This window comes from Solanum lycopersicum, chromosome 3, assembly GCF_036512215.1.
Source record: "Solanum lycopersicum chromosome 3, SLM_r2.1".
Taxonomy (NCBI): Eukaryota; Viridiplantae; Streptophyta; class Magnoliopsida; order Solanales; family Solanaceae; genus Solanum; species Solanum lycopersicum.
The window spans coordinates 3,204,159-3,224,828 of NC_090802.1; the positions used below are offsets into that span (position 1 = coordinate 3,204,159).

Consider the following 20,670-nt stretch of genomic DNA (forward strand, 5'->3'; position numbering starts at 1 on the left):
TTTATGAATATTTTATCGAAAAAACCCGAAGTTGAAAAACCCGAATTTTATTGCTTTGCTTTGGTTTATAAATTCAAAAATCCGACACAAATAATTTAATTTGATATTTGAAAATCCGAACCAATCCGATCATGTACATCCCTACTTTCAACTATTATCTCTTTATATATATATAATAAAAATAAAATCACATCCCCATTAAATTTACCGACTCTAAATCATGAATTTGCCATTAAATACCTACACTGAAAAAGGCATATGTGTCAAAGCTAGTAGTAGTTATCATGTTCTTTGGTAGTTCCTTATATGTTGCTGAAGTCTATGAAAAAATGTGAAAACAAGAATAACTGCACTCCAGCTTTTAAAGTTTGGCAATTTGGTCTATTTATAGTTGAAATGAAATGAAATCAACAATGATTTTAAGTAAACACGTGCCATCAAATAACATAACCGACCAAAAAAACATCCAAGAATTTGGTCTTTTTTTCAACTTTGTAGCTCAACCACCAATATCCACGTGTTGATATCTTTTTAACACCAAATTATGAAAGTTTTCTTCTTTTATTTATAAAGACGCTTAACGTCTTACTCTAATTGAAGTTCAATTTCTTGAAACAAAGAATTTTCACTATAACCAACTTAGTGCTGAATGGTTCAAATGGCTTCAAATTTTCATTACTCTGCTTTGGCCTTAGTGCTTTTGTTGTTTGTAGCAGAGCTTTGTTGCTACATTGAGTCAGTTAGTGGGGTTGTTTTGGGTTCAAGATTGTTAGCTAAAGAGAACAAAGCATGGTTTTCTGATAATAAAACATTTGCATTTGGCTTCACTCCAACAAAAGAATCACATGATCAATATCAATTGTCTATTTGGTTTGCACAAATCCCAGGGGATACAACATTGGTTTGGTCACCTAACATGTAAGTGTAAACAACTTTCCATATTAAGTACTAATTTTTATGTAAAGCTTGTAACATTATTACCCTGTCAGTTTTAATTTGTTTATCTTACTTTTTCCTTTTTAGTTTGTTTAGAGAAGAATGCATCTTACATCTTGCACGGCATGTTTGAGGTCATAAATTAAAGAGCATTTCAGTATAATAAGCATATCTTTAGTTTAAGACCATGACTCCATCCACGAGATTAACAAGTTATGTTTACTTTCGTGAACTCGATGTCTAGTAAGACTAAGACAAACAAATTGTAACAGAGGGAACACAAGTCATGCATTATAACATGTCTTATTCTCTATGTTGCTGATTTTGCTTTTATGGACGTTTATCTGCAGTTATCCCTAGTGTATAGAAGTTAAACTCACTATTTCTTTACAATGTTCCAAAATAAGGGCAAGAAGCTGTGAATGTTAATGTGAAACTAGAATTTCTCCAAAATGCTTAAAACATGTAGGCATAAGCTCAATTTGAGTTAATGTGAAACTAGAATTTCTTCAAAAATGCTTAAAACATGTAGACATAAGTTTGAATTACAGTTTCTTTAGTTACTAAAGCTTTTGCAGGTATATATTTCTTATTGGCCAACCCTTTCATTTTGTGTCCATCATCTGAATAGAAACTCTCCAGTCACCAAAGACGCGGTCTTGGAGTTCGACAACACTGGAAATCTCTTGTTGACGGACAGAGGCACCACCATATGGGCATCAAACACCTCAGGAGCTGGCGTTGAGACGGCTGTCATGTCTGAAAATGGCAACTTTGTTCTATACACCGACAAACTAAGCGTTGTGTGGCAGAGCTTTTCACATCCATCAGATACTCTATTACCTGGCCAACCTTTAACAGCGTCACTAGAATTAGTATCATCAAAATCGCCTTCCCTTGGAGGCTATTACACGTTAAAAATGTTGCAGCAGCCTACATCACTTAACCTGGGATTGACTTACAATGTGCCTGAGTCCTTTGATATGTCACCTGAACTTTACAGCAATTATTCTTATTGGTCAGGACCTGATATATCGAATGTGACAGGAGATGTTGTTGCAGTCTTAGATCAAGCTGGAAGCTTTGGTATTGTTTACGGCTCGTCTTCGGATGGAGCAGTTTACGTGTACAAAAACGATGGTGATTATGGAGGGCTATTCTTGGCTTTGAATCAATCTAATTGGAAAAAACCATCTATTCTAAGACGGTTGATTCTCGAGGCTAATGGAAATCTACGTTTGTATCGATGGGACAATGATGTGAATGGATCAAGACAATGGGTTGCAGAGTGGGCAGCTGTGTCCAATCCATGTGACATTGCTGGAATTTGTGGCAATGGGATATGTAATTTAGACAGAAGTAAAACAAATGCTTCTTGTACGTGTTTGCCAGGCACGTCCAAGGTAGGAAATGATGTTTCGTGTTCTGGAAATTCTTCATTGACAGGAAAATGTGGACCTCGTCATGAAAACTTAACTTCACAGTTCAAGATTTCTACAGTTCAACAGACGACTTACTATTTCTCAGAATCATCAGTAATAGCAAATTATAGCGATAAAAATACAGTGTCCAAATGTGGGAATGCTTGCTTATCAAATTGTAATTGTGTTGCTTCTGTTTACGGTCTCAATGAGGAAAAGCCTTACTGTTGGATCCTAAGAAGCTTGGAATTTGGTGGATTTGAGGATCCTGGCTCAACTTTATTCATCAAGGTTGACGCCAATGGTTCATTTGGCATTGGTGACAAACAAAATGGCGATTCATCAGACCATTCACAGAGTAAACACGACAAGGTATTGATACTTCCTATAGTCCTAAGCATGACTGTTCTGATCGTGCTGCTCGGCTGTCTGTTGTATATCAATATCCATAGGAAAAGATCCTTAAAGAGAGCCCTTGATGGCTCTTTGATCTTTTCAGGAGCTCCAATCAGTTTCAACTATCGTGACTTGCAACACCGAACAAACAATTTTTCTGAGTTACTTGGAACAGGTAAAGACACTATTATTATTTCATTTCTTATACAGTATTTCCCAGAACCATAGGAACCCAAACTAAGACGATTGAATTATCCATTACAACAAGATTTGATCATAGTAACAATGCTGCATTAACAGGTGGATTTGGAAGTGTATACAAGGGAACACTAGGAGACGGAACATTGATAGCAGTAAAGAAGCTTGGCAAAGTTTTACCTCATGGAGAGAGGGAATTTATTACAGAGGTCAATACCATTGGCTCTATGCATCATATGAACTTGGTTCGTCTGTGTGGATACTGTTCTGAGGGAACACGAAGGTAAGTAACTGATTTCGTTGTAATTTGATGGCTGAATTGTGTCAAAGTATGTAAGCATGTCATATTACACTATTTAATAGCAGTGTGTTTTTCTTCCACCAGGCTACTAGTGTATGAGTTTATGAAAAATGGTTCATTGGACAAGTGGATATTCCATTCGTATAGTAACAGAGATAGACTGCTAATTTGGCCTACACGTTTTCGCGTAGCCATTGGTACTGCACAAGGGATAGCCTATTTTCATGAGCAATGCAGGAACAGGATCATACATTGCGACATCAAGCCAGAGAACATACTATTGGATGAGGATTTTTGTCCAAAAGTTTCTGATTTTGGACTAGCTAAATTGATGGGGAGAGAGCACTCCCACATTGTTACTATGGTCCGAGGAACCAGAGGTTATCTAGCCCCCGAGTGGGTCAGCAATCGACCCATAACTGTAAAAGCTGATGTTTACAGTTATGGAATGCTGTTACTAGAAATCATAGGTGGCCGGAGAAATCTTGATATGACTTGTGATGCTGTGGACTTCTTTTACCCTGGATGGGCTTACAAGGTACTCAATTGATCAACTTTTGTAGCTCATTTCCATTTCTTGATCCGTTTAAATAACCTATTGCAGAAATGCAAAATAATGTTGCATTCAATAAACTCTATGTGATCCGGCCCTTCGCTAGACTGTGTGCCTAGCGGGAGCTTGGTGCACCAGATGGACCTTATTATATTATTCCATTTCTTGAAAACTTCAAAAAAATAAAGTATTGAAGTTGCTGCATATGCTTCTTTTTTTTTTTAATGTTTTTTCAGGAAATGACAGAAGGAACACCAGAAAAAGTCGTAGATAGAAGACTGGAAGGAGCAATCGAAAAAGAAGAGCTAATAAGAGCTTTGATGGTTGCCTTTTGGTGTATCCAGGATGAGGTTTCAACCAGGCCTACAATGGGAGAAGTGGTGAAGATGTTGGAAGGATCAGTCGACATTGATATGCCACCAATGCCACAAACTGTTTTAGAGTTAATAGAAGAAGGCTTAGATCATGTATACAAGTCTATGAAAAGAGAGCTCAATCAGTTCAGCTCCTTCACTATGACTACTCAGCCATCATCTAATGCTACATGCAGTTACTCCACTATATCACCTAGATAGTTAAAAAGTGGAATGATTCAGTAGCAAGTTTTGTTAGGATTATGAAGCTGTAAACCCATTGATGCTTCAAATAACATTCAAGAGCCAGCAAAATTGAATTAGCATACTGTATTTTACTTCCTTTTTGCCGTATCTCAACTAGGATTGAAACATAAGATTGTGTACTTCAAATAAAACATGCGTACGTAGAAACATTCCCAAAGAAGTTTACTTACAATTTTTCGAGTATTCGGTGCACTGAAAAATTGGATAATAGTCGTTAAGGTTCAAGTGCTTGACATCAAACCATATTAATTTACGATAATTTGGTGATGCCAAGTGTATGGAAAAACACACAATATATTCATTTGGTTGGTCTAAATGTAGATACTTTTTAGCTCAGCAGTAATTATCAAGTCTTATCCCAGATTTTTGATGGGGTGCTTCAGAAATAAACAAGGAGAGACAACATACTGTTGTGTTAAGATAATCAAATATGACGAGTGAACCATAAACCGTTAATAGATATGCTCAAGTAAGTCTATCCCACCCCAAATTTTGTAATTGGCAGAGTTTTTTTTTTTTCATATGTGAACCACTAACATATATACCATGTGATATCTGTATCTATATTGAAAAACCCAGGTTAGTGCTTTGAATTTCAGGATTTTAATAGATCGTTTAGATAAAGATATTATGTAAACTTGTGAATTGTGATAACAGTTGATTAACTCAAAACAGGTTGATATTTATCCAGTTAGACGTAGTATGATGAAATATAAAAGGCTTTAGATTATAGTGAGTTAGTTAGCAACCAAAAGAGAATAAGCTTTGTCGATGCTATTATGTTTCTACAGGTTGATTCATCACTAGCTAAGAAAATTTGTGATGTTTCTCCAGCTTTAGAATAAGTAAAAAGTGACGATGCTTTACATTCATCTACACAATTGCATCATTAGAAACTTTAATCATAAAAATTTACATTTCAGTCGACCACAAGCTCTCGAGATGGGCTGACTTACCCTTGATTCAGTCATCTTCCTCCACATCAATGACCATCCTCAGTCGCCTTCTCGATACAGTAATAATAGGGGCTTCAAGTGAAGCATCATCATCCTCAAAATCAGACAATTCAGAATGGAATTTGTCCTGTAATTGCTGATTGCCAGGAGGAACATCTTGCTCACTGCTAAGGTCAGTTGCTAGGTTACCAGCATCAACATCTGAGGCAATATTATTAAATCCTGTAACCTCCATTGCAGTAGCTTGATCAAGCTCTCCCCTTAAAATTCCAGAGAGGTTAAGATCATGTTAGTTAAGTAGGTCAATGGATCTAAAATCATGCCATGCTCTTTTGAGATAAAGAAGTCCAAATATGAAAAAGCACGAGAAAATTATTTAGAGGGAATAAACATCATATGTAAATGCTGATGCTACAATCCATCTGAGCTAATTTATGGCAAATATATAAAGTCACTATCAGACATTAATGGTTACTAGATTGTACATTATATATGCCGTTGATGTGAATGTATATAGATGCAAAAACTTGGTTTAACAAACATAAGAGGAAGTAAGCAAGGGTATCAAATTTAGGAAAGCAGAAGAGGATGGCTAAAACAACTCAGAAGCCTCGGAAAGCTGGTATAGTAGTTCTAAAGTTCCTTCACAAAATAGAGGATTCCGAAAAGAAATTGGGATGAGGTGAGTGATGATATGAGGGGTTCATACCCAATGAAGAGACAACTGGCATAGTAATTTTGTTAAGTTCCTAAGCAATTAGAGGAAGATCCCAAATAGCAAATAAGATAAAGTGGGCAACTATATAAGAGGCTCAAAAAAATTGAGGATATATGCAGTATCCACCGTGGTGCAAGAAAAAGTGAATCAATAAAAACACAGCTGTAGTGTACCTCTCTGAGTCATAAGCATCTTTGTCTTCAATGTCACTTTCGCTGCTGGTCTTGATTGAATTTATATTTAGCTTCCCATTCTCGCTCTCTGGAACAGCTTTTTGAGTTTTTCTGCATCAAATAAGATTATAATTCATTGTAATAACTATAAGTGTCCTGCAGAAGGTAGTAATTTTACTAACTGAAAGCATTACCACAATATATGTTGTGCTCCCTCATAAGCCAACACGGATAAGCCTACAGTCTACTCAAGATTACAATTCAATGACAGTCAGTTACAATAAAGAAACCCAAGTGTTAACTAATGAAAGTACCACCTTCCTGTGAAACATTTTTTTTATCAAGCAAATTATTTCGTTGATACTCCCTCATTTTCACCTCTATCCTCCCAAACACAACCTTATTCCACACTCTTACGTCTTTCTTTGGGCCTGTTTGGATTGGCTTTTGGCTTATGACTTATAAGCCAAAAGCCATAAGTTAGGATTTCTAACTTATGGCTTTTGGCTTATTGAATTTAGAATAAGTGCTTATGAGCACTTTTTAACTTTACCAAACACTTCAAAACTGCTTAAAAACTATTTTGGCTTAAAAGCACCTAAAATAAGTCAATCCAAACGAGCACTTAAGCATCTCTAAATTTTTTGCAAGTCTGAAAGATTATCTCCCCTATAGCATATATATCCCACCACCCAACTACTCTATCTCCAAATTATGTTTGCTAGTGCCTAGTAGTCACATGTTCTCAAATCTGAAAGGTGATCTCATCCTTCTACCCCTATATTTATCACCAGCTAAAAGAACTAGAAACTTGTTGGAGCATGACCAAAAGAACCTAAACTTGACCAACAAAAGTAGCTCCTTCCTGCCCTGAAAACTAGAAGGATGTGGAGACCATGTCTAAACTATACAAGTCAATGAATAGGACAACTCAAATAGGCAACTTTGATGCGTTGACAGAATAATAAGACTTGGTGATTGGTGAAGATCATGATTTGAAGAAACATGAATCTGAGCCCAGACATAGAGAAACTATTGAAGGGACTCCAATTATTAGTTACACAGTAAACACTTCCCTTGTATGTTATATGGCGTTTGAGAATATGGTGCTCCAACAATCAATGCAATGCACATCTATACTTGACATTTTCACCTTTTTCAGATTGTAAATGAACTGACCAATCAGCATATATTTGTGCAACTTTGGTTGTACCAAACAAATTGAGATATTTCTATCAAGTAATGGTAAGGCTTGACCCACTCCTATCTACACTTAATAACTGACGTGTCATATTTATAAGCTAAATAAACATAAACATAAATCAGAATAAATCTACCATAAGCAGGACCAAAGGGAGACAGATGCCCACAACGACTTCTCATTGATGCTCAGAAAACAAAGAACATGTTCAAAGTCATGCAAAGATTATGTAAAGCAGAGGAAAAACAGACAAAAGAAAGCATACACCAATAGTGAAGTCAACAATTCATCATCAGACACATCTTTTGATAATTTCTTCCTTGTATTCTGGTTCTCTCTTCCTCCAGAAGTGCTTCCTTTCCCCTGATGTTTGCTCCTGAAACTCCATAAAACAATGAAAGCCCTTATCATATGTTTGGTGGAGCATAGTAATAATTGTGTTCACCATTCATCCAAAACAGTACTCCCAGCAAGATAGGTGATAATGCAACTGCTTGCTATGAGTATAGTGCCTTTTAACTTCTAGCTTACATGCCATTAAGTAACATCACAACCCAACTCAGGATGAGAAGGAAGCAGGAGATCAGTATCATTAGAATCTCTTCTTCCACAATTTTTCAAAACTTAGTGGGTGTTTGGATTGACTTATTTTAAGTGGCTTTTGGCTTTTAAGCTTTTTTTTTTTTAATTTTGGAATTGTTTGGGAAACACAAAAAATGCATTTAAGCAGATCTTTTTTTAGGCTGAAAAAGTTTTTTTAAGAAAGAGGCAAAAGTTGGGTGCCCCCAACTTATGACTTTTTTTTTTGAACTTGGTAACTTTCCCCAACTTATGATTTTAGCTTTTAACTTATAGGTCACTTAAAAAAAGTCAATCCAAACACTCTGAATCAGGAAGAATAGAGAGTGCAGGCAATATTATCTGCAACGTGAATGGTATATCTTTACTTGCATATTCCAGATATACTAGTAGATTACATCAACAACAAATAGAGGAATTACCATGACTGATGGTTCTCAATACGGTATTTGGAGTCACTATGCAGGTAAAGAAAAACAGCAGAAACTAGTTTCTGAACATGTAAAAAAAAGCATGAAGCTAGAACACATGCTGAAAAAGGAGAGGTTAGGAAGTTTATTAGAACAGCAACTCCTAGCTTTGGATTTCCTACTGTGCTAGCGAAGACTAATAATGGAGAAAATCATAGGTGGAAACTCAAGGGGAAAGGATATGGTTGCCCATCAGTTAACACAGTGCACTGGACTAAATTACTCTGGAAGTAAGGAAGAGCAATCCACTTCTCAAGATAACCCAAATATTTAAGCAATGTGCGCATCAAAGAACTTAACAGTACCTTCTCATTGATAACAAAGTCTCATCATCAGAGTTGTCTGAACCTTTCGTAGAAGCATCACCTGCTTCATCCATCAATTGCAAGTTGGTTTCTAAGCTTCTCTTTTTGGGGACATACAGGCCAAGTTGCTTAAGTTTTCGTGAAATCTTAGCAGCAGATAAAGTGCCCTCAGAATCAAGTGCATTGGCAATCATGTGGCTGCACCTCTTGTGATCTTTAAACCTTTCATAGTAAAATCATATCATATTATTAGTCCATATAAGGAATGGATATATGAAAGCCAGGATCTCAAAAAAGAAGTTGCTTTCTTAAATATTTATGTTTAGAAGAAATTTCAGTGGAAAATCTTGAGTAAAATGATGGGCAATAGAACTCACTGCTCGAACAAATCTTTGATCTTTTGCTCTTGCTCCTGACTAAATGCCTGCACTCTCTTTCTAGTGTGCCTGAGAATGACCAGCAAGAATATTTAAAATCAAGTTCATGAAACATATAAGTACACTGCTTTAAACACACTTACAGATGCCTTCTCTGTGAAGTACCCTCTTCTAGTATATCTGAATTTTGCAGTCTGAGATCACTTTCTAGAACCTTTACTTCACTCCTATGTTTGTCGGGAGCACTAGCATTTAATGTATTTTTCTTCCGTGGGATTTTGTATCCCAACTGTTTAAGCGCCCTGGTAACTTGGAGAGGTGAAATCTTTCCATCTGGATCAAGGGCTTCCGCAATGAGATCACAACAATTTTGACTATCTTTATACCTGGAAAACATACAAGAAAGGGATCATCATTTGTGAAAACAATATGAACAGATAGTAGAATACAACAATTTACAAATTTAGATATTTTGTTGAACTTTTTTTTACAACTAACATGTGTCACCCTCAAAGTTCAAACATGAATTATTACTCCATAGCTCCCAATTCTACAGCCTAATTTAACATATCACAAACACTTAGTAAAAAGACTCAACTACTGTGGGGCAATGTAAATGTTGGAGCTAATAGGGTACACTCGAGGAGTCGAGGTATGTGCACACTTCTACTTCATCATTGGTAGGATTAAGAGGAGGGTTTCAAACATACAAATAATGAAACTATATATATGTACCTCTCAAATAGTTGCTCAGCTTTCTGTCGTGATTCATCATTAAGAGCTTGAAGTTTTCGTCTTTTAGGTTCTCTCTGAGACTCTTGTTCAACTGACTGCTTCTGTCTGCAATAAAAAAAACACAATAAAGAAGATGGCCAAACTGAGAAATCAAGAAGAGCAAAAAACCAAGAATGAGGATTCATACTTTTTCAAATGTTGTTTCTCATTCATTGCATCATTTTCATCATTTGAAATTGATGCTGGGCTTTCCGCTCCCTCTCCCAAACTTTGGCTACTCCTATTTGTGACATCTGCCTTGTTTCTGCGAAAATCACTGAATTATAAGATTCTGTTGGAGGAAAAAAGTTGACTTGGCTGTTTCTCTTATGGATGAAAGACCTACAACTTTGTCAAATGCTATTTTATCTTGTTTGTAATAGGAAATAATCAAAATTTAGAAAAAGAGAACTTCAAAGTAAAAAGTAATTTTTTTCCCAAGTTTATCAAGTCTGTCACAAAAATAAATTCACAGGCGAAGTAATACATAATTCAACATATGAAACTCTTGTTTTCTTTGATTCAAGCACAATAGCATTTAACAATCAACAAAAGCACTCTTGTGGTATTAGTGCAAACATCCTACCTGACAGTGTCTGAAAAATCTAATGGAAAATCAGCTTCATCATCACCAAGAGCATCAGCTAGACTTCGGCGAGTCCGTCCATTTGCTTCAGATGAGCCAATTTCACCAGTCATTTTAACACCAGAACTATTTTTACCATTCTTAAATTGAGATAGATCCTTTAGCATGGAATCGCAAGTGAGATAATGACACTCTCGCCGTGACTTCCAAAAGAGAACCTCTATGAAAAGCAGGGAATTACTCTTCATTTTGGCCAGCATTCTCCTAACTAAGTTAGTCAAAAAGAAAACAATGCTCTCATATTCTCTGCAAGGCCTAGACTTCTGCTCCTCCAGAATGTCATAGAATATGGTGAGGAGAGATAGCTGTATATCAAGCAGAAAAATTAAAATGAGATACGTTACTTAATCTTCACATTGATCTTATCTCAAACAGAAATTTTGATTGCTTTTCAACAATTAAAAGCAAACGAAGTTCCAATAAATTACCTGGTATAGCATGGGAGAAAGTTCCAGATCATCGCATATTTTCTGTAATATGTGTATCACAGAATTATTTGTAATAATGGAGTTGCTTTTGTAGTACTTTAGTAACCAACAAAGATTATGAATGGTAGCGTTGTTTGCAAGAGTAGAGACCAAAGCAGATATTTTGAGATCATCTTCTGTAGTCAACACATTTTCATCACCAGAAGAATAATCGTCATTAACATCATCAGAAAGTTTTTGTTGTGTCTCTGGCTGAGTGTTCTGGTGTCTTCCTGACTGAGCTTCTAGAGGAACATGTTGATTAACCTGATCTAGCATTGTTATATCTTCTTCTCCCTTTCCAACTACATGAAGATTATTTGACTTTTCACTTCCAGAGCCTGCAGCATTATTGTGAGTTGTATCAGTACTCTCAACCACCATTTGATCTTCGTTTACCTTGGTACATCCTATGTGTTCATCAATCTTGTTGGAGTCTATGGCATCTTCTCCATTGTGAGCTAATCCAGTATCTCTAAATTCATGACTAGAGCCACCAACAGGTAGCCCAACGGAGGCTGAATCTCTAATCATTTCATCATCATTTTCCTTCTTGTCATCTTTAACTGCAGTCTTCGGTCGTTTCTTCCTCAACTTTTTTGAAATCTACACAAAAATAGATCCTTTATCGTCAATAAGTATCAGATCTGAAGCAAAAAAAAAAAATCCATGAAATAAACCCCAACTACAGCACTACCATATAAAGATAAAATGGCTTTGCTTAAGATATGGAACACAGATCAAAGTTGCTGCTATCTTGTTGTGGTTCACTTCTCCATTATATCTTTATTACAGAATTTAGATCTGGACTAAATGAGCATTAATACTATCTCTCCTCAATCCAAGCAAGGTTATTTTTTCTCTAACAAGGTTCTCCACTTCATATAAACATATCTACTTAGCAAGTATCTGCAGGCGAATATGAGCCTTTGAAGTTTGATTAGCAAGTGATTGAATCATTCAAGATTATGAACAAAAGCCCCTAGAAATCAATATTAAGTACAAAAGTATTCTGCGGGTTTCCCTCGTCATCAAAAAAAGAAAGTATTTGCTTATTAAAATTTTTAAAAAAATACAAAGTTATCAGGGAATACCCTTAATGAACCACGTGCTTGAAGGTTCTCCATCAGCTTTATTACTGTATTGATAATTTCTACCAAATCAGCAAGGTAACTGGCAATAACAGATTTAAAATATTAGTAGAAGATTATACATGCTTTAGGTTAGATATACATTTCTCCAAACACACAACATTGCATTAACCTGGTAAATTGCATGCAGTCAAAAAACAACAAATAGCACTGTTTTTTTAAATAAATAGCACATTTTGATTCATGCTGACATCGTTTCATGATTAGTACAGTGGAATTTAGAAGCCAACATAACAAACTTAGCTCATAGATCCTTTGTCTAGACATGGTTTGTACTTTCTAAATAAAGTTTCCTGTAGCTAAGAAAATTCAAGATTAAAGCTTTTCTGACATGGACAAAGAAATTGATTGTTATTAACAAGAAAATATACTTCAAAGTTGCATTATTGTGAACTAAGCCTACAAAACAGCTCCACCTGAAGCTTGAAACTGAAAGCAAGTTTTTGAGCAGATTCCAGCAAGCATGCAAATAATTTTATCCATAGAGATAGCTTTATGAGGCAGTTGAATTACATCAATACAGAATAAGAGTGCAGTGCATAACAGCTATTAAGATCTCCAATAAACTAATCAACTACAAGTTGATTTTCTCCTTATTCATAATTCAATATAGGAGTCATGAGACTTGGTAGAGGCACCACATTTACTGCATTCTTACTCAACTTTTCTCCAATTTTTAGGAATAATTCTTTTTAAAAAAAATGTGTGTCAGAAGGGAGACCTTTTCGCTTGCTTATGGGTATCAAATGATTTGATCTGGGTCAAGAGAAACTGGGTCATCCCTTCTTCAGTTTGATCATAGAATAACTTGTAAAGAAGAATTCGGGATGTTCGATGCTCCTTGGAATCTTCTGGAGACTGCTTAAGCACCAATTCCAGCATAAGAAGCTGTCAAACAATATGAGTATAGTCAGAGAAGGATCCCAAAGTTTGATTCAGTCATAATACCCAACATTTTAGACCAATCCTTAAGCTGAAGCAGATATTGAAGCAAGTATCGAGCAACAGCCTTTGGGCTGGGAAATGCTGCATACTACTAAAGGTGTAACAAATCTCATTTTCTTCTGTTCTATGAATCTCTCTCCTAGAATATGCATGTTGTACCTACTTAGCCATGCAGAGGCATGTCAAAAGGTACATGCATCCCATTCCTTTCATCAACGCTAAACACTAAACTAAAATAAGAGGAAAGACCCAAACTGTGAGAAAAGTGATCACCATAGTTTTAATAAGAGATCCTGCCACATAGAGAAACTTGCAGTCATTTGTCTCCTTCAAGGTCTCGAGCGAAAAACACCATCTCGAAAGAATCAACTGGAACATTGATATATTTAAGGACTCGGCAATAGGACCACATATGCATCCTCTGTACAGTGTGCTGCCAGCTCTAGAATCCATCGGTTCTTGGGCATCAACTTCTTCGTGGGGCTGATTAAGAGACAAGAGAAGATTGAGATATGGGATCACAAGGACAAAACAAGGTAAATGGAAGCTACTTAATGAAATTCCAACAAAAGAGAAGCACAGAATTATGCAAAAAAGAATTTTCACAAGAGCCTGTATCATTTATTATTATATCTTGGTACTTCTCTTTTTAGTGTCTCAACTCTAATGATCAGACACCAGAAATAAGTGGTTTAGATTAGATCCTCAATGTTCTGAGTATGAAAAAATTTAGTTCTCCATATTCTAGATAGCTTCAGATTCGAACATAGATCAGGAATACCAATATCATCTGGAAATGATGATCATGAATCATGAAGCTTGGTACAATGAAAGAGGGGTCTATAAATGTTATTTAACTGGTAAATGTGTACGCATTCTCTGAATAGCTAACATTCAGTTGTTGACTAGTCAGTCAAACTTCCCAATGCAAAAGTTTGACAGCATAATGTTTTTACTAATTTAAACTTTACACTGATTACTGATTAGATGAATCAATAAAAGCCACTAACTAATCAAATCTGATCATGACGTAAATGGACTCGGGATCTACTTTATAAATGTCTGAATTCATTGTAACCGCTAGATAATAATGCATATCCCGCGCCTAAGTTAGCTCTGTTAGATGGATATTCAATGTCCAGTAACACTAGTGTTTCCTCACTTGTTGGCTTGCTGGAAGCTCTATGCAACAGCTGAATTAACAGTCAGGCATGACTGAGATTATAGAAAGCAGATCTTTGATTCAAAAGAAAAATATTCCTGTTAGTAAATAACCCCCAACTTCATTATATCTATCTTTTTATAGAAACTGAAGTTACCAATAAGAGACGGTAATAGGAACAGTATTCTGCATCTTTACAGATAATTCAGATACACACTAACCATAGAACAACAGTTGTGTAAAACTTTGCTTTACCTGATTCAAAAACTTGTTGTACTGAAAAGAAGTAACAAACTGAGCAACCTGAAAGAAAATAACAATATCGCTATTCTGAATAGCATGATGTTCTTTTTCAATGTCATCACGAACGGACTGCATCAGGACTGTAATGAGTTAAATCAGAATGGAAAAATAAGTAGTGACATAAGAAGCGAATGAAGTGAAAGCAGATGCATCATTTAACCACATATCTTACCGTTGTATCCCCCTCCTAGGAACTGGTTAATAAAATCATAAAGCAAATTTAAAATCTTATTGTTAGTTGCTGGTACTCTTCCTTGGTCCCACACAGTCCTTTTTGCCGGACCTCGATGCTTCGTGTGAGCTATTATCAGGGGATCATTAGAAACAGAACAAGGATTTCCCTTGATTAAAGTTTTAGAACCATCCTGTTAAATAAACAAGTTAACATTAGTACTAGTACAAACTATCGGTTCTTTTTAGTAACATTATTATACCATCAGCTCTAATGTGTAAAATCCCATTTCTTTATTCAGGAGGATAAATTACCAGGGAAAACCGTGTAAAAGTTCCGCTGAACTGAGTATAGCATCCCAGGTTTCGTTGTCTGATAACTTTTCTCTTTTGACGTTCTTCCTCCATTATATCTTTGAGGGAGTTAATTGAAGTATCATTATCTTCATCTACCTGATGAACAAAATCCATTGATGAATCAGAAACCACCGAGGGGGACCAACTGCCATGAAAAAGCTTCTTCACCATATGAACTAGTCTAACCCAGAAAGTGTCACAAATGCATGCAGAAAAACATATTTGCTCTACTTGATGATGCCTTCCTCCAAAACTTCACAAGGCAATTGCTAACAAAGGATGAATTTTCTTACTGCATGGCTGATCTTTGGGATGCACAAAAACGTTTTAGTCCTCATGATTAAAGGAAAAGACAGGCCAATGAGCATAAAACTCTCAAGGCAAAGCAATAATTCCTTATTCTCCTAAAATGTTATTGAGCCGGGGTCTCTTCACCTTACTCATGCACAGGGGCAATTCTGTTTAAAACTTAAATAAAAGTGACAATACATTAAGATATTTTTCATCTTCTATTGGTACACTACGCCCAAATCCCAACCTAGTCAGTCTTGGCTACATGATTCTGACTAATTAATTCCGTTTAATTTGATGCGTCCTAGTTTGGTTCCGCACGAAATTTAAGAATATATGTTTTATTTTTTTTATGACAAGGAAAACCCGCAGCCGCTACCCTTTGGGTGCGCAGGGTAAAAAACTCCGCTCTTATGCAATAACTCGCAAACCACATAGAAGAGGTAACCCACACCAGGAGCCCGACACAAAAGGCAAACTCCTTGTTTTCGCTAGCAAGGGGTTTCGAACTAGAGACCTCCAACATGAAAGTCCCAAGCTCAAACCACTGGGCCCCCCTGAATCTACATTTCGAGTACAAGTTAGACTTTTGAATTTTCTGGTCTGAACTAAAGGTGTGAATTAATCAAATCTACATTTTGAGTCTTGTGGTCTTAAAGATGACATCTCATTCTTATAATGATGTATCATTAAGGGTAAATAGGAATGTTGGAATTAAAATCCTAAATATAGAAAGAGAAATCTTTCAGAAAAGGACTTAAAAAGAAAGTAAGACACATAATTTTTTTTAAAAAAAGGAGCATGTAGCTCTATTTAAACCCATAGCAATCCAATATTTGGATTCTCTGGCATTTTAGGTTCTCTGTTTTTTCTAGTAAAATAGAAATCTCTAACAAGACAAAGATTCTAATACAATTTAATTACTTCACCAAAAAAAAAATTGTATCATTTATTGGATCACTTTTTTCCATTGTACACTAATTTGTGCGGAGTCTGCATGAATTCCTAGACATTGTAGGTCTTTTAAGACAATCCTTCTACGTTATAACAACCATCCTGTTTTGACACATTTTATCACTGTGATTTCACACATATGAAGTAGTGTGTCTAGAGGTTGACATAGAACAAGACAAGACTATCTTAAGCAACCTTTTCTCATTTAATCCACTATATGTGCTACTTGCACTTTCTGCCGAAAGTGAATATTTCTGATCTAGTCTAAATTGTATGATCACATATCTTCACATTCACATTGCCTTGATATCCATTTTAATACATAACATGTCAACCAAAGAACCATTAATAAGACTTGTTTTTTAACTCATTTCTCTCCTTTAAATTGATGATATAGTTATTTTGGTCAAATGGGGGATATGCCTGGATATGCCTGGATATTCCTGGTCACTCTTTGATTCAAAGCATCAATCGATCTCAATTTAAAAAGTAACTAACACTTTGAAGAACTAGATTTTTGAAAGGTTTCCCCTTATAGCATATCACTCCAGCAGAACTTTCCCATTTCAACCATCCTACTCCGATTCTATATGTAACATCTTTATCTATAAAACCATTCTCCTAATACTTCAATAAGATATTAAGATTTATGTACAAAAAAGTCTTAAGTGAGTGCTCCGTTTTATCTTCTCTGAGTACTAAATTGAAAAATATCTCTATCTTTAAATGTACCTACCAGTTTTATTGGATGTCAAACACAACCAGTGGTCAATGAATTATTTTAACCAGCATTAAAAGGTGCACCTGGTATATGTGGCATGTTTGCAGAAAGAAAAATGCATCTCTCTTCTCATTCAATTTTTACCAAGGAAATTAAGTGTTGCCAACCAAACTTGCTAACCTATCCCAGCTTGCATATAGCATTCTGTTCATAACAAGATCAGCCCAGTGTACTAGTGTTTTCTCTAATCAAAATTGTAATTTCATCCAGAAATGACAAAAAGGAGAAAAAGAAGGGGGGAAAAAAAACTAGAAAAAAGTGGACTCAATTTGTGGCCACGATATTGCAAAAAGACTAACCTTTGGATCCTTGAAATGTGCTTTAGCAATCAACTCTGGAAGCTGACCCATAAATATAAAATAGAACGTCTCCAACAAGAGCAAATTATCATGACGAAGATAGCTACAAGAGCCACCAACTTGTTGTGAAAGAACTAAGATTACTTCCATTATGTTCTCTTTAAACAAGAGCTCCAGAAACCTGTCTCTGAGAAATACAAATTCTATCATAGAACCACCAGATTTCTGCTGGGTTGATATGTCTTGGATAGCCAAAACATTACGAAATAAAGTAAGCACCAGCTGCACCATTTTCCAATCATCTTCTGTGAAAGCCTCGCTGTTGACATGGTGAGATAAGTTTGTACCGAAAATAAGTTGTATGAATCCATGATGACGCAGTAGTCTATCTTATGTAAGCTTAACATTCTTAGAGTCAAGTACAGACAAGACAACAGAGGACTACGATATGTGAGTGTGAGTGATAAATAGGCCTCTATAACAGAACGTTAATGAAACTCCAGAAAGAAAATATAAATAGCATTTCTTCAAAGTTAGCCTAATAAAAATATGTGGTAAAGGCAATATGAGTATTGGTATTTTGGCATGGATCTTTACAAATGCACTCCAAACTTGAAAAAGGTTAAATCTATCATATGGATAAATGCACGTATTTGATACCCTAGTTGAGTCTGCATCCATGTAAAGCAGTGCCTATTTTGTAAAGTGGAGAATGACACAAATATGTCACTACTTCAAAATGATTCAGCTAAAGAATAGAACTGGGTTACAAGATTGGATTAGCTTGTTGCATGTGTTAATTTTAGAGTATGACAACTATTCAAACAGTAACCTCTAATCTTCTGTGGCAAATGCACTTGCCGATTTGACCATTATGTCACTTGCCTTCACGGAAATAAATCCATAGGTTTTAGAAAAATAATCCTGCTAAGCAGATAACAGTGAAATTTTTAATAGACATATTCTTAATTTCTATCTCCAAAAACCATTTCTAAATGCAATTAAAACATGAATGTCCTATACCTAATACTACATGGGTCAGATCAAATTTTTACATCACTATAAGGAACACATTCTAGCAGCCAAACATGATCCAATTTACCAATTTGACATACGTATGTACAACCACATATCCAATGTAATCCAACAAGTGGAGTCTAGGGAAGGTAGGATATACTAACAAAAATATGAAGTCATAAGATGATTGCAATTACCAAGCCAAATTTTCCAATGGGCTTTCCAAGAGAGACATTATCACTGGCACAGCTTCACTAAAGGTAATTGATGATTTTATTCCCCAGAGAAGCTCTATCTGTTGCGGTATGTCATTTGATGTAGGCTCAATAGGCATCGTTAGAAACACCATAACTTTTACTGTACAATAAGACGAAGAGCAAAAGGCAGACAAAATTAATAAAAACAACAAATTTCACGTTTCCTGATATAAAATGAATGGAAATGGACAAAATAAGACAGATACCTGCATTCAACAGCAAATTTCGATCATCTTGACAATATTCAATAATAGGAATCAAATCTTTGCCCACAATATTCCATTTACATACTTGCTTGAAAACTTCTCTTGTTTGAGGGTCATCTCGCCTTAAGAACCTCAACAAATCCTTCAAATTATCTGCCAATGAACCAGGATTACTAAAAAACAAATTAAACAAAACCATGGAGACAGCTCAAATTTGACATACAGTTACAAACTTAACATCCCCTACACTAACAGAAACTAATACGAAGCTAGAAAGAGAAACTAGCTTAAAGATGAAAACTTCTCATCAATCAATCAAATCACTCTACTCGGCCCACTGTATTCCAATATTTTTTTTAAAAAAAAATAAAGGAATTGAACGAACAAACAGCCATTTGGCTTGAACTAAAGGTAATTTCTAACTGTTTTAGTAACAACAAACCTAGGCAGTAATCTCCTTTGGTATAGCCGATTCGATTTCCATCATCGTCCTCCTCAATAATCCCAAGGCCCGCGCATATTATTGACAACCCTTCCATTGATTATGAAGTGTTTGAAGTAATTTTTCCTCTGGATTCAGGTACAACTGATATCAAATGAGATCTAGGTGAAGCTTGTATGGTAATTCTGAAAGAAATTTTTGGATCTTTTTTACGAACTGATGAGTAATTGTTAGGGTTTTGATGGCGCCAAACGGGTATATGAAATTATTTCCCGCGCTTTGGAATGATACGGTGTTACCAAGGACCACTGAAGAACTCTAGTACCCCATCATGTGGCAGACCGTCATTTTTTAACATGGAGAAAGCCTATTTTTTCTTTTCTTTTTTGTTGTTTTATTTTTTGTTTACAATGCTAGAGTCGTCAATATGGAGTTAGCCTGCGAGGTCAGCCCAATCCAATTGTCAAAATTAGTGGGATTGGGTTTTATTTTTTTTAGTCCACATAGGAACGAGAGTTTTGAGCTCGCCCATTTGATCCGTTGACCTCATAGGCCCAGTCAGTGGGCTATTAATTTTTTAAAATATTTTTATATATATTTTTAATAGTGTTTTATTTATAAATACTTTATCAATAAATATTTTAAAAAATAAAAAATCAAATCTTTTGCAATATCATTTTGTATGGTGAATTGTAGATAAAGATGTACTTCTTAAGAAAATAATATCACATGTTAATTCAAGTTAATTCAAATGTGATTTATGGTAGAAGCAGAAGCGAATTCGTAAAACTCTAATTGTTGGGTCATTTAATATTTTGCAATTTAGATTTGTTAAGCATATGGGCAACCTTGTGTTGCTAGAACTCGTTTAAACCAGCTAGTTTTTTGTGAGAGAAATGGAGGAATCATCAATATTTATCCGCTAAATCTTACTGGCTATTATGTATTTTTGTAAGTATCACCGAAGTGTGCGATTCATAATTGTATTTTTGTAAGAATTCACCGACGCGTGTGATTTATAAATAAATTTTTGTATAAATTGATGTCTTGTTCATAGACGTCAATAAACTATGAAACTGATAGAACCGTAGAAGTTAAAGAAGCAATGCAAGTCAATGAAAGATTAGAGAAGCTGGGAGGTGCTGCCGTTAAAAAATAATTTCCTGAGCATAAACGCAATTGTGGTACACTGATATACTAGGTGGAAACTTTTAGCACTATACCTCCCCCTTTTCTACTTTTA

The 20,670-nt window shown here is 35.5% G+C and overlaps 2 protein-coding genes across 4 annotated transcripts; one reads left to right on the forward strand and one right to left on the reverse strand.

The window, feature by feature from the left end:
* The first annotated feature begins 596 nt into the window (after nt 1-596).
* Nucleotides 597-4,761, forward strand: LOC101261889 (G-type lectin S-receptor-like serine/threonine-protein kinase At5g24080). Of its 2 annotated transcripts, none has more exons than XM_004234162.5 (5): nt 597-918; nt 1,568-2,928; nt 3,054-3,234; nt 3,337-3,790; nt 4,042-4,761. In XM_004234162.5, exons 1-5 carry the CDS (start codon nt 650-652, stop codon nt 4,378-4,380), a joined length of 2,604 nt encoding a protein of 867 aa, XP_004234210.1. In that variant the 5' UTR covers nt 597-649; the 3' UTR covers nt 4,381-4,761. The 2 variants fall into 2 exon arrangements, with proteins under 2 accessions (XP_004234210.1, XP_025886164.1); XM_026030379.2 differs by having other exon boundaries at nt 612-918; nt 1,515-2,928.
* A 367-nt stretch (nt 4,762-5,128) lies between these two features.
* Nucleotides 5,129-19,686, reverse strand: LOC101258729 (uncharacterized). Of its 2 annotated transcripts, none has more exons than XM_010319199.4 (20): nt 19,428-19,686; nt 18,986-19,138; nt 18,720-18,879; nt 17,506-17,824; nt 15,139-15,276; nt 14,825-15,017; nt 14,605-14,732; nt 13,461-13,670; nt 12,964-13,130; nt 12,186-12,264; nt 11,053-11,697; nt 10,565-10,929; nt 10,127-10,243; nt 9,940-10,044; nt 9,348-9,590; nt 9,205-9,273; nt 8,828-9,049; nt 7,739-7,849; nt 6,273-6,383; nt 5,129-5,641 (listed from the first exon to the last, which is right to left on the reverse strand). In XM_010319199.4, exons 1-20 carry the CDS (start codon nt 19,522-19,524, stop codon nt 5,389-5,391), a joined length of 3,885 nt encoding a protein of 1,294 aa, XP_010317501.2. In that variant the 5' UTR covers nt 19,525-19,686; the 3' UTR covers nt 5,129-5,388. The 2 variants fall into 2 exon arrangements, with proteins under 2 accessions (XP_010317501.2, XP_010317500.2); XM_010319198.4 differs by having other exon boundaries at nt 7,739-7,855; nt 19,428-19,661.
* Nucleotides 19,687-20,670: the final 984 nt, after the last annotated feature.

What these genes read in the sequence shown, in the direction of transcription:
- LOC101261889 (XM_004234162.5), top strand. Translation starts at nt 650, where the DNA reads ATGGTTCAAATGGCTTCAAATTTTCATTACTCTGCTTTGGCCTTAGTG. An exon ending in TTGGTTTGGTCACCTAACAT is followed by an intron (nt 919 to 1,567) that starts GTAAGTGTAAAC and finishes TCATCTGAATAG; the next exon opens with AAACTCTCCAGTCACCAAAG. An exon ending in ACCCTGGATGGGCTTACAAG is followed by an intron (nt 3,791 to 4,041) that starts GTACTCAATTGA and finishes ATGTTTTTTCAG; the next exon opens with GAAATGACAGAAGGAACACC.
- LOC101258729 (XM_010319198.4), bottom strand. Translation starts at nt 19,524, where the DNA reads ATGGAAGGGTTGTCAATAATATGCGCGGGCCTTGGGATTATTGAGGAG. An exon ending in ACCCATAAGCAAGCGAAAAG is followed by an intron (nt 12,265 to 12,963) that starts GTCTCCCTTCTG and finishes TGTTATTGCCAG; the next exon opens with TTACCTTGCTGATTTGGTAG. An exon ending in GAGAAACAACATTTGAAAAA is followed by an intron (nt 10,045 to 10,126) that starts GTATGAATCCTC and finishes TTTTTATTGCAG; the next exon opens with ACAGAAGCAGTCAGTTGAAC.